Genomic DNA, 19,522 nt, shown 5'->3' with positions numbered 1-19,522 from the left:
TCAAATAGAACAAAACATTCACTCCCGCCCTCGCTCACTCATTCTTTCACTCACAGATTTTGGAGCAGGTATTTATTTTGTGTTTGTACCATGCAAACACTTGGAATTCAAAGTCCATCATACTTTAGCCCTACAACAAACTACTCTAAGCAGATGTCTGCCTCCCAATGTTCCTAGTCTAGAGGCTCATTTCCCAAACTCCTCTGCAGTTTGTATGCAACTTCCAGGTCAGATCTGTGAGAAGAAAGCTGGCTGCATTCCATGTCCCTTCTCTGGTAAACTGGAATGCTGACAGAATGGGTAAGCCACAGAAGAGCAACAACAAAAAGGGTCCTGGGTCCTTAGATGGCTTCTTTCCTGGACTGTCTACCTACCTGCTGTTATGAAAAAGAAAAAAGAAAAAAAAAATCCTTCCATCTTATTATATTCGGGTCTCTTTGTTTATAGTATTTAACATATACCCCAAACACCAAGCATCTCTCTTTACTCTTTCCCAAGATATACTTTAAATATTCTTGCCCTCAACCTTGCCTTATGCCAAAGCTTCTGTCATTAACCTTCCACCTCCTCATCTCTATCTAAATTTTATCCACCATTCAAGACCCAGCTCAAGTAGCCCCTCTTCTGTGATGCTTGGTCTAAATATACTTGTTATCATCTTCCTTCCTCTGGTCTCCCAGTGTATGAGTTTCCACTTGGTATTTACCATATATTATCTTAAGTAGTAAGCACAGAGCCCTGAATTATGTTGTCACAGCTCTGTCAAACTCTAAGTCCAGAATCTAAGACAAATATTTAGATTGTGCATGGTATAAATAAAGAAAACTATAAGAGTTCCTACACCATTCTATTATATTAACCTTTTGTTGACTAATCATCTGTACTATCAGTACATCTTCAATTTGTGATCTTTTCGGACTTCTGAATCTCCCAATTTTAATTACAAAGCTGAGCCTTCCCAATTCTTTCAGAATTTTTTTCCTTAATATTTAAACTTAATTCTCATTTTCTTTATTCTTGCATCTAAACAATTCCTCAACTCTCTACATACATATTTCTAAGACTAAGCAGTGCATTAAAAGAAACACATTCGAGAGTGAATGGTGGTAAAGAGTCAACTCATAGTGCTCTCATATTTGGAATCTGAGAATGTCTAGGACAATATTAGAAGGAGAAAGGAGAAGATACTCTTGGGGAAAGAAAAAGAGAAAACAGAGCCAGAAAGTGAAAACTCTCTGGTCCAGAAAAAAATTAAAGAAAAAGGAACAGGAGAGAAGATGTAGGGAAGAGAAGGAAATCAGGGACAAGAGGAAGACTAGCAACTGAAGGAAAAAGTTATCATAAAGGAAAGGCACATACAAAATGAAATAGCAGTGAAAAACAGTGGAATCCAAATACCTTAAATGCTTCCTATCTGATAAGATGCTCTTAGGAGATTATTATCAACACCTAAGAAGAAAGTACTACTCTACCAACTCTAGGAACACTGGTACATGGGCAGACTAAAAGAAATATCAAAAGTGAGGGAGAAGAGAATTTATGGTAGACCTTGACTATATAGTAGATGGTAAGTTATTCTGGGGATGATTAAAGAAAGACAAAGCTGTATTTCAAATGAGATCTACTCAAATCTCAAATCAAATAAATAATGCCCAGATAAGCCTTTGTAAAAAGAATGACTCCAAGTGTTTTTTATTTAAAGGACAAATCCCAGAAGGTGACTTGGCTTTAGCTATGAAGCTATGTTCTATCTTACAAGAAAGCCTGTGTGAGATCCTTAAAAGATAAGAGGTAATCACATTGAGATAAAATAAAAGAGAACCCAAAGACCTAAAACTATAAAACTCCTACAAAAACATAGAGGAAAATCTTCATGACATTGAACTTGGCAATGATTTCTTAGATATACCACCAAAAGCATAGGAAACAAAAGGAAAATAGAAAAACGGGACTACATCATACTTAAAAAACTTTTGTGCCTCAGAGTACCCATTCAAGAGAATGAAAAGGCAACCTACAGAATGGGAGAAAATCTTTTCAAATCATATACATGATAAAGGGTTAATATCCAGAATATACAAGGAACTCCTATAGCTGAACAGCAAAACAAATAGCCCAATTAAAAATGGACAAAGAACTTGAATAGATATTCCTCCAGAGATGATTTACAAATGGCCAACAAATGAAAAGATGCCTCAACATGACTAATCATCAGAGAAATATAAATCACAACCACAAAGAGATACTATCTCACACCCATTAGGATGGCTACTATTTAAAAAAAAAAAAAAAGGTCAGCAAGTATGTGGAGAAATTGGAACTCTTGCACATTATTTGTGTGATTATAAATGGAGCAACTGCTATGGGAAATGGTATGAAGGTTCCTCAAAACATGAAAAGTAGAACTACCATGTGATCCAGCGATCCCATTTCTGGATATATAGCCAAAAGAATTGAGAGTTGAGTTTCAAAAGTTTCAAAGAGAACACCCATGTTCATAAAAGGGCTATTCACAATAGCCAAAAGGTGGAAGCAAGCCAAATATCCATGCACAGATGAACAGAAAAACAAAATATAATATAGACACACAAAGCATTATTACCCAGCCTTAAAAAGGAAGATCCTGTCACAAGCTACAACATGGATGAACCTTGAGGACAATACGTTATGTGAAATAAACAAGTCACAAAAAAACAAATACTGTATAGTTCTACCTACATGAGGTGCCTGAAGTAGTCAAATTCATAGAAACAGAGAGAAGACTGGTGGCTACCAGGACTGGGTGAGGAGGAAAGGGAAGTTTCTGTTTAGTGCATACAGAGTTTCAGACTGGAAAAGGTCGGGAGATCTGATTCACAACAATGTGAATATACTTCTTTAAGAGAGAGAGCATGTGTGCGTGAGAAGGTATGGGAGGGGCAGAGGGAGAAAGAGAGAAAGAATCTTAAGCAGGCTCCACACCCAGTGTGGAGACCAATGCAGGGCTCGATCTCACAACCCTGAGATCACAACCTGAGCTGAAATCAAGGATCAGACACTTAACAAACTGAGCCACACAGGCACGCCCAACAATGTGACTATACTTTGCACTAATGAACTGTATACTTAAAAACAGTGAAAATGACAAATTTTGCACTATGTGGCTCTTACCATGATGAAAAAAAAGAAAAGGAAAGAAAAAGAACTCAGGACAACATGCTATTTCTTTAATGATTGCCATCATCAGCGTGGTATCATTGGTACATCAACAGACAGTCAAAATTAGGGTAAAAGCTAGGACAGTTTCTATGTGGACCCATTTTACCTCTTGGAAAAAGAAATCAGTGCCAAGTTAATCCCAGGACCAAAATCTCTTCTACCTTCACATTACTCGTGATGGTACCAACCAGTTCCCAGCAGCAATGGTGGCCACCTTTGTGCCACTCCATAGACTTGACTGTGATTTTACATGGCCTAGTTATGAAGACTAAGTACCCAGCTAAGTATTTGCTGCACTAAATCTGAAATAACTTATGTGCAAAGACATCCTTAGCTGGCACCAAAGAAGTTTTTAAAATCAGGTTACAGATGCCCCAAAGATAAAATGCTCATAACAGCTGAGTCACTCAATTTCAGTGGTGATGCCATAATCTGGTATTTGAAGACACTGGTTGCTAGAGAGAAAAGGGATCAGCTATGTCACATAGCCATCAGCCTGGTACCAATGAGTCCAATCTAACAGAGCAATGTCTTCCGGGATGAGCTTTGAGAACTTATATGAGCAGGAAGTCTGCAATGTGAGAAGTAGACATTGCACTATATCCCAAAGGACAGATCTCCTGAGATGCTTCCCTGGGGTGGCACCAGGCTAAAGTGCATTCTGCCAGCCCCCGCTTAGAATCACACAGCTGTTAATCTGGCATCAATAATCACTCTCCTTGGACAAGTGGCTACTCGCTAGGCAGTACATTTCTATTCAGGTCGTGAGGAAGAAATCACACTATTCATTTACTAATCTAGTAATGGTTTGTAGGTTACCTAAATAGATTTGACCTGCATATGTGATTACTGTCTAACTTTCCTGGCACTGGAATATATCTTTAGGAGAAAACCAAATCAGTTCAGGCATCTCAGTTGGAATCCCAGCTCTTACACTAGCAACAGTGTGACCCTGGCCAAGTCATTAGCAATGGAGCCTCAGACCTGTCATCGGTAAAACAAGACCAATAACAAGACCAATAGCTCTTCCATAGGGATGTCATACGGATTAAATTAAAGAACCTATATCAGAACCTGGTCCATAATAAATGCTGATGAAAAATCATTTCCCTTCCTTCTTCCTTACTCTAGAGCAGGGGTCAGCAAATTTTTTCTGTAACAGATTGTAAATATTTCACGCTTTGCAAACCATCAGTCTCCATCACAACAACTCAATTCGGTCATTGCAGCCCAAAAGCAGCCACTGATGAAGAGTATAGCTGTGTTCCAAGAAAATGTTATTTTAAAAATTAGGCACTAGGCAAGTTATAGTTTGCCAATCCCTATTACTTATACCACAAAAGACCCACCCACTAAGTTAATCTTTCATCATTCTGTTGGATTTCATCTGCTCCAGACAGGCCCTCTCCTCCTTTCTTTTCATTTCTTTTGCTTTATTTCTTGAATGTTCCACAACAAATGGATCTAGCTCAATGGTTTGACTAATTTTTTCACTTTTAATTTTAGGCCTTGAGAAGCCTGCACTGGAGGTGAACTCTCAGACCTGAGATGTTCAATTACTTCATCCACACAACAGGTTGTGGGAAAATCAACCATATTTGAGCAAAACCCCCTTAACTCCCACCGAGATATTGGGAAAGGAACGCCCCTTAGGAACCCATAGAGTTAACAGAGGAATTTTTATTTGAGGAGGAGAATAGGCTGTGACTTATTTCTCGGGTTTAAAAATATTGCTTAATAAATACGTTTGCATTTGCTTGTAGATGTGTAAAGAACGTCTTACAGGACATATAAACTAAAACAACAGAGATCACCTTCAATGTGGTGGAGGCCCAAGACAGGGAAAAAGGGAGAGAAAGAGTTTCCCTCTCCCTCTGCGCAACCCCCACTGCTCATGCATGCTCTCTTTCTCTCCGAAATTAATAAATTATATTTTAAAGATTTTATTTATTTATTTGATAGGAGACAGCGAGAGATTACAAGCAGGGGGAGCAGCATAGGCAGAAGGCGAAGCAGGCTCCCCGCTAAGCAGAGAGCCTGATGTGGGACTTGATCCACAGGCCCGGAGCTGGAAGCAGAGGCTTCACTGACTGAGCCACCCAGGAGCCTCTGGATATTTTTAAACATATAAGCTTTTAAGCCATGTGAATACACTATGTATTCAAAAAAATTAATTCTCCTACAGAATGAAAAAATTAAAAATTAAAAAGAGGGACGCCTGGGTGGCTCAGTGGGTTAAGCCGCTGCCTTCGGCTCAGGTCATGATTCCAGGGTCCTGGGATCGAGTCCCACATCGGGCTCTCTGCTCAGCAGGGGGCCTGCTTCCCTTCCTCTCTCTCTGCCTGCCTCTCTGCCTACTTGTGATTTCTCTCTGTCAAATAAATAAATAAAATCTTTAAAAAAAAAAATTAAAAAGAAATCTTTTCACATTCATAAAACCAGCCCATTACAAGAAAGACTCAAATGTGAGGGGAGGGGAACCTAAAAAGTGTCTCAGACACTTGTCATTCAGGTGTTAATCTTGGGGATTCTGTCACAGCCCCATAAAGCCCCGAATGTGAGAGTGGCCTTTTACATGCCTTCCACCCTGCATTCTGAGGAAAGACAGGAGGACTTGGTACATGAAGGGAGGAGAAGACACACCACTCTGCATCGGGTGGCGGTGGAATCCGAAGCAGGATGTACCCTTCAGTATTTTATAACTTTTTCATATTAGGCCAACGTTCTTCCCATGGGAGTTCCACGCTGCCTCCTTTCTTGTCTCAGTATGTGCCATATGTACACATTTTGCCCAGCCACCTCTATCTCTTTTTCTATTGAGTTTTTTCTTTCTGCCTTCAAATAAGCTTTAATGTTTTTCTAAGTGACACTTTTATTGGACTTTACTTTCAACTCTCACCCTTCGCCTCGTACTGCTTTCTCAACCCAATTCCTTGAGCTATATATGATTCTCTCACTTCTTAATGATCTATAATCCAGCTTCTACCTCCACTCTTTCATTGAGTCCATTTTTCTCTAAGACCCTCATTGACTATCTCAACCAAATCTAAGGTTGCTTCTTTTTCTTTGTTCTTATCCTTCTCCATTTCCCTTTTGTAGAGAACAAAGCTAACATCCATCTTAGACCCCTTCTCCCCCATTTACTTAACACCCGAGAATCTTCTCTGTCAAGTGGACCTCTTCCTTACTCCTTCCTCATAACAGCTTGAGTCTCAGTTCCCACCTGTCTTCTCTTCTCCATCCGTCCTCACTCTGTCAGGGGATTCATCTGTTCTCAAGACTATCTAGTGGGAAGGGCAAAGCACATGGAGCACATGACTTATTACCTGGTCACCCTAGAAAAAGTGATTTCATCTCTCTGCAGGGAGAGACTTTAAAACAGGGATTCCTTCACTCATTCTATTGATAGTATTTACTGAGCACTTAGTATGTGCCAGGCACTGTTAGAGGTACATTAGAGTCATTAGCAAACTGAACAGATGAATCTTCCTTCCCTCACAGAGCTCCCATTCCAGCAGGGGGAAACAGTAAACATACTAGAACAATAAACATACCAAACAGAATTATATAAAATGACAGAATACAGTGAGAGCTGCAGAAAAAATTAAAAGGGTTCAGGCTATACCCTTTATTTTTTTAAAGATATATTTATTTTAGAGAGATGAGGGGAGGCAGAGGGAAAAGAGAGAGAACGCTGATCTTACAATCCTGAGATCACGACCTGAGCAGAAACCAAAGGGCAGGCACCCAAACGACTGAGCCACGCACATACCTCATAGGTTACATCTTTAAAAAGGTGGTCAGAGTAGGCTTCCCTAAGAAGTTAATATTCCAGCAAGCTCAGAAGAGGTTAAAAAAATTAGAAATGAGAGCATCTGTAAGAGTGTAGGCAGAGGGAATTGACAAAGATCCTAAAGGCATGGGTCTGCCCGGCTTATTCTAGGAACAGCAGAGGCCAGTGGGAAGGCGGGGAAGTGAGCATGATGAAGAGCAGGTAGAAATCAGGTCAGAGAGGAAGTCAAGGGAACAGTCTATGTAGGGCCTCTGAATGCAACAGGGGCTGTTGTAGGGTTTTGAGCTGAGGGTTGATATGATCTGATTTATATTTCAAAAGGATCATTCTGGCTGCTGTGCTAGAAAGACTATAATAGGAATAGGATGGGAGCAGAGAGACCAGTTAGGAGGCTAGCACCAGAATGGGAACACTGGAAGCAGGAGAGAAGTGGTCCATTTTGGATAATAAAACCTACCTTGTAGGGCTGTTTGAGAATCCTATGAGAAAATTACTGCAGGTAAAGTGCCTAGTAGATGCCTGATACAAAGAAGATGTTAAGTAACACCTTCTCTTATTATGTTATACTTGCAGGTAGAATAGGTTCTCTGGGTCACTATAGGTAGATCAAAGCTAGGGTGTGATATCCAAGGTGAACTGACTTGGGGGTAGGTGGCTGCCCCACTAAAGTGATAAAGGGAGGCTGGACTGACCAAGGGGCTTAATCTTCATTTAGCCTTTACTACATATCCCAACTCCAGGATGGTATTTCCAGTTGCCTACGAGACACTTCCTCTTAACAGTTTTATCATATAATCAATATCAATGTACCGATTTTTTAAGTTAACTGCCTCACCTCTACCTCAAGCCAGCTACCCATCCAAACACTTTCTTCTATAAAAAGATATACCAGTCCTCAGAGGCTGGACACTTGGCTTCATCCTTGCAGAATAATAGAAACAAAACATGCTACCACTGGAAGCTGGTATTGTGGCCATGATCTGCTTTAAAGATCTCTATTTATAAAAGAAGAAAAAAGGTCCAGAATGAAACATGACTAGCCATGGGTCTCTCCAGGCTTTAAGGATGGAACAAGACTTAGACCCAGTTTTCTGGATCCTCTTCCTTCAGCAGCTTCCCCACCCATGCCTGTCGCACATCAGAGCAGTCCCCTAGACTGGCTGCCACAGGCCAGTTACCTCTGCCCTGGTCACCATCACAACTGCCATGACCTCCCTCCTGTTACTGTCAACTAAATCTTCCAGAAAGGCTACCGAAGGCTGTGACCTACACTGCTTTCGGTGTGCTGGCTTGGCTCTGAGTTCAAACCCTTACCATGTAATTACTAGCAGGGAGGCCTAAAGCAAGTTTTCTAACCTTGTTCTGCCTTCACCTCTTCATCTGAAAAAGTCCTACCTCCCCCCCAGGACTTAAATAGAATAAGGCATGTGAAGCTCTTATATTGGAGCCAAGCACAAAATTAGAGCCCAAGAAGCATTAGTTATCACGGATTTTATTCCTTCCCTCAGTCAATTGCAGAGAAGCTGCCAAGGGTGCTGAGGAAACACATTCTAACTGCCTCATACTGGCCTTAGGGGCCTTGGAGCAACCAGGTCTCTTCCATGTATGGGAACTTTTGCTGCTCTCCGTTCACAGACCTTCCAGTCAGGACAGCTCTCTGAGCCCCCACCCCCAATAAACATGCCCATTCCCAGATCCACCTGTGTTCTGGTTTATGCTCCTCCTGCCTGAAATAGCCACTGACCTTCTCTCTGTCTTAATCCTGGCATTCCCTTCAAAACTCCACTGAAGGCTTGGCCCTTCACAAGAATTTCCCAGGTAAATCCTGGCTCCACTGACATATTTCTTTTCCAGTACCATAGTATTTACATGTAGTATATATTGATCTCTTCCTTACTGAGACATGGGAGCATTTAGTTAATGGTTTGGGCTCTAGGGCAGGCTGTCTGGTCTCTCTCAGCCTCAGTCTCCTTATCCATACAATGGGGTTAATATTAGGGTTGTTGTGAGAATTGGATACATAAATTCTTAGTAAAAATAATCATTAATATATGTTACTATTACATATCACCATTAACTTTTCCTTAGTTTTAAACACTTTCATTGTCTTCCTCCAGGTTAGCCTGTCCATGTGTACTATACTTAATCTAGTGTCTTAAAATCACTGGAGCTTAAATTATGGAGCTCAGTCCGGAGCTGAGAAAATTCTCAGATGAGAATTTTCACATCTGTCCTCAAAGATTTCATCTAATAATCCATTCTAAAAGTAGAGATTTGGGGTGCCTGGGTGGCTCCATCACTTAAAAGAACGGACTCTTGATCTAGGCCCAGGTCATGATTGAGACCCGCACTGGGCTCGGGGCTGAACGTGGAGCCTGCTTAAGATTCTCTCTCTCTGTCTCTCCCTCTCTGCCCCTCCCATCTGCCCCCCCATTTCCCCACTCTCATTCTTTCAAAAAAATAAATAAATAAGAGAAAATTACAGATTTACCCCAAATATCAACTCCCCATCTCAGAGCCCATGGGCAGTAGACAGTATAGACAGCATGGGTTATTAGCCAGGGACCTCAAAAAGGAGAAAGACTGAAAGAAAATAAAGATCCCCCCCAAAATTAGAAACATCTGGTCCATTTCTACAGAGAGTTAACATTGGGAATGGTAAGCTATTCTGGGGTTAGAAAAAACAAATCAAAAATCAGTGAGGATAACTGCAACATTCCATTCACGTATTCCTGAGGTACTGGTGTGTGCACGGCTACTGATCTACACTATTTTGCATTCCACTCAAAGGGACCCATCATTCATCAGGAGCCAAGTGAGGTGTGAGCAACATCAGCAGAGATTCCCGCACCAAACAGGGACACATCAAGCTTATGCCCAGACAAGATACATACTCTGCCACGGCGCAGTGATCATTGAGCTTTATCTTTTCTTCTTTGAGGAATCAGGCTTATCAAACATGGCAACACTATTTATAGTGAGGGTGGAGAGGGACTGACCTTTTCCCAGCATCACTTCCAAAGATCAGGTAAGAAATCTTGCAAGTTAAGAAGACCACCTTAGGGACGCCTGGGTGGCTCAGTTGGTTGGACGACTGCCTTTGGCTCAGGTCATGATCCTGGAGTCCCAGGATCGAGTCCTGCATGGGGCTCCCAGCTCCATGGGGAGTCTGCTTCTCTCTCTGACCTTCTCCTCGCTCATGCTCTCTCTCACTGTCTCCCTCTCAAATAAATAAATAAAATCTTAAAAAAAAAAAAAGAGGAAGAAGAAGAAGACCACCTTACCTCTATTTTTTCCCATATGGCTTCATAGTTGTCTTGGTGTTGAATATCTTGCATCAGTTTCTGAATTAAAGCAGACTTTGTGGCAGAATGGCTCTCTTTTTTCTCAGAGGATGCAGCTCTCTCTGACTTCTCGTCGATGTATTTTTTCATAGCAGAGAGAGGCATGCACAACTCCTCGTCAGAAAGAATGTCGCTCAGGGGCCCAGACTCCATGCTTTCCCCCAGGGAAGAGGCTATGTCACTGGACGAGCTTGGAGACACTCTGCCTAGCCTCGTGTGCTTCTTCTTGACATGGTACGTTGGATAGATCTCAGAATCCGAGTTCATTTCAGACAGTTCCCAGTCGTCAATATTTTGGATGGTTTCTCCTCTGGGTTTCTGAGGCAGAAGCTTTGTAAGGTTCTCCAACTTCAACGCTAGGACTTCAGTCTGCTTCAGGTGAGAGGGCAGTGCTAGGTACTCATCAGAACCATACCAGGCCTCCACCACCTGGCCATTCCTGGTGACGTGACTTGGGGAGGAGGAGTAACTTTTTTTGCTTTTGGTTTTTGAAAGAAGGGGTATTGGAGACGCGACGTTGTCTGAGCCAACAGAGGATTCGCTACTTTGAGTAAAAGGCGGAGAGCTGGATGTTTCTGACTGCACTGGCAGTTTGGCATTCCAACTCGTCTGACAGCATGGCTCGAGGGAGGACGTCGAAACGGAATCTGTTTCTGGCCCCTCTACAGCCTTGGGGGTACCTGAAAGAATTCCATTCGGCATGGCTGAGCTCTTCGTGCTCTCAGCTTGGTTGCCTGAGCCCGCCCCCCGCTTCGGAGTTCGGCATGGGGGCACCTCTACTGGGGCCTTGTGTGGCTTTTTAAGTCGAAGTTTCTCTTTGTGGCAGTCACTAAGCCTTCCCAGGCTGGAGGATATTTCCTTGATGTGACTTTTGACGGTGTTTTCAAGATTCCCCTCCCCCACCTTGTGCAAACACTCATAGGACTGGCTGGCAGCAGAAGGGCTGCTGGGGTAGGAAGACTGTAACACCAGACAAAGCTTGGATCTGTCAGGAGGGTCCACCAGAGAGGGGGTGCTTCTGCTCATCTCGGGTTTGAGATCAGCCAGCTGCTTCTTTCCATCAGTGCCTTTCAGATTATTCTTAAAATTTTCCTCTTTAAGGAAAAGCCCTCTTTTTGGCAATGTGGGCTGCGTGGGAGAGTCCTCATTGTAATTAAAGCAATCTCGGATGGATCGCTTGGGAGTTGCATTTTCACAAGTTTGAGGCTGTTGGTTCCTTATCTCAGGCTGGGAGGAGGAACTGGCTTCTGGCATCACGGCCTCAGGAGGGGGCTGATCGGCATTTGTCAGAGCTTCCCCGGAAGATGATGTTCCGGGCACTAAGCCTGGTGGCTCCTCGACTGTTAAAGCACTGTCCTCCTCACGTCCACCTTTGTCATCTGCTGAAAGAGACACTTGAGATGCCTCCTCACCAACCGCTTTGCCACAGCTGTATGGGTTGGGGTCAGTGGCCACCGAGAGTAACCCAACGCTTCGGATGAGCTCGGGGAACTCCTTTTCCATCTCACTGTAGCTCCAAGAGTCAAAGGGTTTGGTTTTGACCTGGCTAGAGGTCATGTCCCCTAGGCCACCGAGCAAATCCTCACTTGGACTGTAGTCAGACAGTTCGAAAGCAGTAATACCACAATCCAGAGATAAGTAATTTTGAGAGCATTTGATAGTTAACTGTCCTGAGTCATCCACTTCTGTTAGAGAATCAAGCCGGCCCTGGAACAGACAAGGGCAACAGTTTCAGTAAATGCAACATCAATTATACTCAACTGCTGTTCAGATGAAATCTCAGCAGAGGCCACTGTAAAGGTCAAAAAATGCAGCAGTCTCCATTGCTTCTGGTTTAACATACAGAAAAGCATACTGATCAATTATATTGCTTTATATAGTATCCTGTTCTTAAATATTTGGGGACTTTTCTTTAATCTGGAGAATAGAGACTTGACAGAAACGGTCAAGGTTAAGCCAAAAATATCCACTCTTGACTTAACTTTCCATTTTAAAATAGCCTGTAGTTCATTTAATAAGCATTTCTTATGTGATGCCTTAAATAATAAAATTCTGGGAACAAAGTAATATTAGAGTAAAATCTCTACGAACTGATCTGCTTTGCGTATTGCTATCACTCCAGCACTTACCACAGTGGCTAGCTTATAGAAAATCCTCGATAAATACATTTAAATTGTATAATTAATTACACTAAGTCTGTCATGTTAACTTTTTATTCACAAATCACAGGAAGGTGAACTACTGAATTTGCACACACCACAGAAACTTTTCAGGACCAGTTCCCACTTGTACCCACCCTTTTGAAGATAAACACAGGTAATCCTGGAGAAAAGTAATGAATACCGAAATTTACCATTTTAGTCCCTGTCCCCTCTCTCTGCACACAGAGTTTTTCTCCTCAACTCCCATTTGTGTGTGTGTCACATACTAACTGCCTCCCTCCCTTGTTATTTATAATTCAAGATAGGCCAGTTTGATTTGAAACCCCCCTGTGCTAAAGAATAGCTTTACAAGTAAGTAATTTTAATTTTTAATCTTTAATTATATAATGAAGGCTTCTGTCTCATCACTAATGCAGTTTCTTTCTTTCTTTCTTTCTTTCTTTCTTTCTTTCTTTTTTTTTTTTTTTTTGTTTGTTTGTTTAAGATTTACTTATTTGAGAGGAGGGGGCAGAGGGAGAGAGAGAACCCTCAAGTCAACTCCTCACTGAGCAGGGAGCCCGATGTGGGGCTTGATCCCAAGACTCTGAGATCATGACCTGAGCCAAAATCAAGAGTCGGCTGCTTAACTGACTGAGCCTTCCAGGCACTCCTCATCACTAATGTGGTTTCTAATATCACACAACAGATGAGGAGATTTTTTACTGACGATTTGCTTAAGGAAGGGCCTGAGAATCCTTTTATGCTTACCAGCTAAGAGCTGCTTGATCTGATCTAGCCTCTTAGGAGATGAAGAAAGGAAACTGAGAAGTGAAGTGTTGTTATATCCCAGACCTCTCTTCTACTCAAGGAGGAAGCAGATGAGCAAAGTGAAGCCAGAAGTCATGTGGCTGCTGAGCCTGTGTCCTTTCAGCCAGGTTATACCAAGATCTGGTCACTCTGGGACTTCACACCGGGTGGTTGTTCATTTGTGCATTTTGCTTTTGGAAATATTCTCTCCCATCACACCTTTACCTTGCCTTTATCTCCTACTCCCCTCGCTGGCATGCCACAATGTCTAGATAAATAATAATAATAAGCCTCATTTAACTTTTCTAAACCTCAGTTTCCTCATGTATAAATGGAGATGGTTGATTACGACTACTGCTTTTTCATTTAATCCTCACAATAACTTTCTTTTGGGGTCTGTACTATTGTCCCTGTTTTATATAAGAGGAGCCTAAGCTAAAAGAAGCATATGGCCTCACATCTCAGGGCCAAAATGGGCCTTAAAAGGAGGCTTTATGACCCACAGTCCACACTCTGACATCTGTGGTAATTTTCTCTGATTTAATTGGACTCTATTTTAAACAGATATACTCCCTCCTCCAGTTTGTTCTCCACATTGCCACATTGTAAAGAGTAAGCTTGGGGCTCCTGGGTGGCACAGTCGGTTAAGCATCCAACTCTTAGTTTTGGCTCAGGTCATGATCTCAGGGTGATGACATTGAGCCCTGTGTCAGGTTCTATACTCACGGGAGTCTGCTTGGAATTCTCTCTCTCCTTCTCCCTTTGCCTCTTTACAGATTGCAAACATGATGCTTTAAGTCCTTTATTAGCTTCCTACTGCTGGGTTAAAAACCCCAACCCTTCCAAGAACAGACATAAAGAGGCCTGCCTCAATCCATACTCCCTCTCCCTGGCTGCACCCAACCACAGTGTTCTCCTTTCAGTTTTTGAATACAACGAATTCCTTCTGCCTCAGGGCTTTTGCACATGCTATTTTCCCTCTGTCAAGAAATCTTACAACATCCCTTAACTTACAACATCCCTTAACTGGTTTAACTCTTATGCGCCCCTCAGACTCAGATCAAGCTTCACTTCTTCAAGACTCTAAACTCCCACCTAAGTCAGAATTTTTCTTCTTGAATGCTCTCATAAAATTATGATGTTTTCCCTTTAAGCATTTACCTCAATCTGTAAATAAATACTATTGTGATTATTTGATTAATTTGTTTCTCCCATTGGTTTGTAAGCACCACAGGAGTATAAATCACAAAGAAAATTGTTGACTCACTGAACACTTGCAACATTTAGCATGGGGATGTGTATAGAGTAAGCAATCACAGATGTATCTGTTGAATAAATGAATGAATGCATGAATGAGGACGTTTTGGGATGTAACTCTATGGTTCGTGTAATTTCTTGCCCTGATTATGCAGTTTCAGTTGACTCTAGTGATTAAAAGCCCAAGTTTCAGAGTCAAATTCTGGCTCTTCCAGTAATTAGCCAAGTGACCATGAGCCAGCAGGCTGATGTCACTAAACCTCATTTCCTTCATTTGCAAAAAGCAAATGATAAGCCCTGTCAAGAGCTGTTGTGAGTCTTAAACGAGATAATATATGTAAGATATAAGTCTGGTATGTGAATATGTGCTCATGGAATGTTCACTCTTATTACTTATTATATTATTACTTTTACTAATCAAGTATATTTAGGGGGCAAGTTTCATCAAAATGAGAGGTATCCCTATGCTTAATTACACTGCACAAAAATGGGAAACCAGTATTAACTGCCAATCTCAATAAAAATTACCTAAATGGAATTGTGTGGCTTTTACGCTTCATACCTGGGACAAAACACTTTAAAGAATAAAGTCAGAAGCCAAAACCACTAAGGAATGAGCCAGCCAAACAAAAGTCACACTTTATGCAATTTTTAAGAGAGTAATATGGAAAACCGTATTGAAAAGCAGGTTGTATTTATTTAAATTTTTTAATTCGGTTGTCCAGTACTCAGAACTTATCCCCTCACACAGTTAGTATTATAAATGATGGCTTAATTCTCAAGCTATCCCATAAGTTGGTATTAAAAGTTGGTATCTAACTAGGGCATTAAGGAGGGCATGTGTTGTGATGAGCACTGGCTGTCACACATAACTAATGAACCGTGAACTCTACATCAAAAACTAATGATGTGCTATATGTTAGCTAACTGAACATAATAATAGAAAAAGAAAAACAAAAAACAAAACAATAAATAAATAAATTACTAACTAGTTGAAATTTGTATTATTTTCTATCATTTTTTATCATAAAAGTACAGCACTGCAGCTACTTAAGTAAGGTGAAAGAGGTTTTAAGTCAAACTGTTTCTATGATGAGTAGAGAAAAAGAAATTTGAGAGTTCAGGTAAAAATTAGGCCTCTACAACTGCCAGTCACCTGTTTCTATAGCCCTGGGAAAGAATTTGGTGTCCACTGTGGTGGTCACCAGACCCCTAAGATCAGGAATACTGTTATACTTGAAAATAACTGGAACTCAATAAAAGATATTAGATGAACACATGGTGTGAGACTACATTTCAGATAACAGGGTATGGCCAGGTTTTCCTAAATCTTCCCCTGAAGATCCCTTGCCTGGCCAGTCCTTTGGTTGGAAAAGACAATAACATACTCAAAAATACTGGTGCCCCAAAGGGAACCCTCTCCCATCCTGTTCCCAACAAGGCTAACTATTTCCATGCCTGGCTGACTGTCACTCGTGGGGTAACTATTTTTAATAAGACTGCATTTTTAATGTGGAAAAAAATCCCTCCCTGAAAAACAAAGAACAGTACACAGCGTATCCGTTTCATATCCTAAGGACCAAATGATAAGCATCCACCCAGGCATTATTTTTAACACAGTTTGTTATTAACAGCGTTCTTCAAAAGTACTTTTTCTAGATTTCAGCATGCAGAGGCAATTTTTAAAAAAGAAGGTTCTCTGAAGTATCCCAGAGCAGATGAATAATGAGTTTCATTTCTTAAAATATTGCTTAGTAATACTAATATTTTTAGCCCCATGGCTTTGCTCTGGACCACTGTCCCAGTTTTCTAAGGCATGGAAGTAATAGTCTCAGGTGGGCAGAGAGGTGGGGAAGAGTGCATGTCGTGTAGTGCTTTTTTATTTGAGAAATATCACATTTAATTGTGTAGTGCTATTAGCTGTGTCACGGCTGCCTAACAATGTCTCAACACAAATATACCTCAATTTAATATGCTATGAAGCAGTTTCTCAGATGAAGCTTATGTTTTATGGAGATGGCAATTAATTCACTTTATTGCTGGTTTCAATCTTCTCCGAGACATCAAGGAAACTCTCCCCCATGTCCCCAATTTGAAACAAAATTTTTGCTTTGTTCCTCACCGATAATTAACTTAACTGAAGCTCTAGTTCCAAATGTCTTCTTTAGATCTTTCTTTTTTTAACACTACATTTTGCTACCAAAAAATATGAGATAATATTCATAATTTAGAGACATGAAGATCTCCCTATTAAAATGCCCCCAAAGTTCTATCAGTGTCCACTGTTACGTCAAGATGAGTTTTGTACACTGACTCAGTGTTACTGAGAAGAGTGTTGGAAATAGAATTTTACTGTTTTAATCATGCATTCAATAAAAAATTTTGTATGCCCCTCACCCCTTCCTCCCCTAATCTCATTACATGGTGTTTGTTGCTCTTCAACTACTAACATATACATTCACAGACCTCTTAACCAGAATGCCACAAGCCCCCTGAGTTTTTAGACCACATGAACTAGAGTCTTGATCAGATTCCTTTTAGGCCTACCATGCTGGGATTCTACTGTTCTGAATATGTTCTGGAGAGCAGCAATAGACTGAGAGAAGCAAATAATGAGAGGGAAATGGAAAGCAAAGCAAAGTTTACCTTCTGATAGGCAAGGGGGAAATACACAAAAATATTTTAATGTTTTATTCATACTATAGTAATTATTTTTAAGAATCTCCATTTTCTACAGGCTAAAACTATAAGCCAAATGATTAATTTCCAAGATAAATCCTAGTCCACCAACCTAAAATTTTCTCTCCCTCTTCTGTCCCTAAAGCAGTGATTATCTGCATTATTTAATTCAATTCAACTCATTAGATTTTTATTTACAGCGATACAAATAAGGTGCTGTGGGAGATAGAGATGATTTTAATCTGGTACCAACACTCATCCAGTTCTAATCTAGCATGTACTCTGTCATGATATAAATGGACCTATGACAAAGGCTCACAGATGAATACACAAAGTACTTCAGGTACGTGCTCTGAAAAGACAAATGTATAAGGATCGTATGGGTAAAGTGCTTATTTACCATACCATCTGGTATGTGGTAAGCCTTAATCATTGTTTGCTCTTGTGTTCATATTATAGTTATCACTTCCTGTGTCATTTTACCTCTCTAAACCTCAGTCCTATTACCTGTAAGATGGACACAGTAATATCATCTGTTCAGTAAGAACAACAGCACCTTCCCTTCCGACCTCCTAGAACTGTTTTCAGGATCTAAAAAAAAATGTGAAGGCGATTCCTAAGATGGATTAATCACCTTTGAACGCCTAGTGCCTTTATAGTAGGAGATCGGTAAGTATTTAGGGGAGATAGAAAGGAAAGCAGGAAGGAAGGGAAGGGAGAGGAAAGAAGGAAGACAGAATTACTACTATTACAACAAAGCTCGATTAAGAGATGGTTTTGTTTGTTCTATTTAATTATTCCTGGATGTATGTCCTTAGGTAGTCACTTAACCTCTCTCAGATTCAGCTTTTCCATCCATAAAATAGAACTACTTATAATATCTCTTACCCTCCTCACTAATTGAAACAATAAATATAAAGTATTTATCAAAGTATCTGAAATATAAAAAATTTCAGTACAACACATTTTTCACACAATGTTGAGCTTTGCCCATTTTTTTTTTTTGTTTAGTTGGTTGGTTTTGTTTTAGCAAAACATTTGCTAATTTGCTTAAAAAATATGTTCTGTGTCATATTTAAATAAAAGAAACTTGTGCATTTTGTTTTTGCAAAGACAGAAAGAGAGAGAACTTGCCACTTTCTCAACTTTCCTTATTCTTTAATGCGGTTCAGAAACTCAACTAACTTACAAAAAGAGAAAATGAGTTCACTTTCACTGGAAGGACATCTACTATTTCAGTTTATCAGCCTGCTTTATGCCATTTCCCTCTTCATTCTATAAATCTATTTTACCTTAATTTGTTCTGATAAAGTTTAGAATTTTATCGTAATTCCCTGTTTTCCACAATCCCAGTGTGCTTGCTGGCAAAACAAACAGAACCAAGCAGTTTTTGAAATGTTCTCATGGAGTCACACTAGAGGCACAAACAAATAGGATCTGATTTCTATAGTTTTAGGAAGGTTGGTAATGGAAACAGTGCTCTAATTCATAGAAAAATATCCACAAAGTAGACAGCTAAGAACCTACTTTTTTTTTTTTTAACCCCCAAACACAACATATTCTTGCATATTTAGGACAGAACTAAAGAATTTCAAATATGAAAATGCACAAAATTGTTTCCAATCAAATCTGTAAATAACGGTTGAGCTCGCACTGTGAAACCCATCATGGACACTAATGTAAACTCAAAACATAAAGCAGTGGCCAGTGACAATTAGTTAGCCTCAGTGGCTTTTCACTGTTACCTGGGCTGCTCTCTTGGATGACCCAAGTTCAAATCAGTACATGATGAATGTATTTCACAAAACAACAACGGTGATAACAATAAGCCCTAACATACTGTTACAGCTCCTGCTCTACAACAAAGAGTTAGTGATAAGTAAATGTTTATTTAATGAATAAATATATAAAATGAACTAGTTTAATCCAATGATTTCATATGCCCCCCTCTAGGAATAGAAAGTGGGTAGATCCGATGACTGATCAAAGCTGGATGTTGGACAGAGCCAGCAGGACACATAAGGAGGAACAATAACAACAACAAAAATTTGTATAGATTAGGGATGGCAGGTAGATAGCTAAAGAAGGAGCGCTTCGGCATGTAGATCAATCTTTCCCAATTCTCATCTCTAGCTCATTGGTGTACAGTACACCTCATGAATACCACATTTAGGGCAGAGTTAGCCTGGGATTCTCTGTAGTCTCCCAGGACCACAAGAGGCCCAGTCAAGACCTCTCTTAAGGATCCCATCTGGGAGGGATGGCATCTGGGCACTAACACACATACCCACGTACTCATTCGG

The 19,522-nt window shown here is 40.5% G+C and overlaps 1 protein-coding gene across 5 annotated transcripts in view; it reads right to left on the bottom strand.

Annotated features, from left to right (window-relative positions):
• AKAP6 (A-kinase anchoring protein 6) overlaps nt 1-19,522 on the bottom strand; it is a 521,710-nt gene that overhangs the window by 249,030 nt on the left and 253,158 nt on the right. For all 5 annotated transcript variants that reach the window (XM_032344004.1, XM_032344008.1, XM_032344005.1 and 2 more), the window contains one exon: nt 10,276-12,042. In XM_032344004.1, the coding sequence (XP_032199895.1) occupies nt 10,276-12,042 (1,767 nt within the window). The remainder of the gene's footprint in view (nt 1-10,275; nt 12,043-19,522) is intronic.

This window comes from Mustela erminea, chromosome 5, assembly GCF_009829155.1.
Source record: "Mustela erminea isolate mMusErm1 chromosome 5, mMusErm1.Pri, whole genome shotgun sequence".
NCBI classification, from domain to species: Eukaryota; Metazoa; Chordata; class Mammalia; order Carnivora; family Mustelidae; genus Mustela; species Mustela erminea.
Note: the sequence above shows the minus strand (reverse complement) of the source record. Positions and strands in the feature narration are given on the sequence as shown.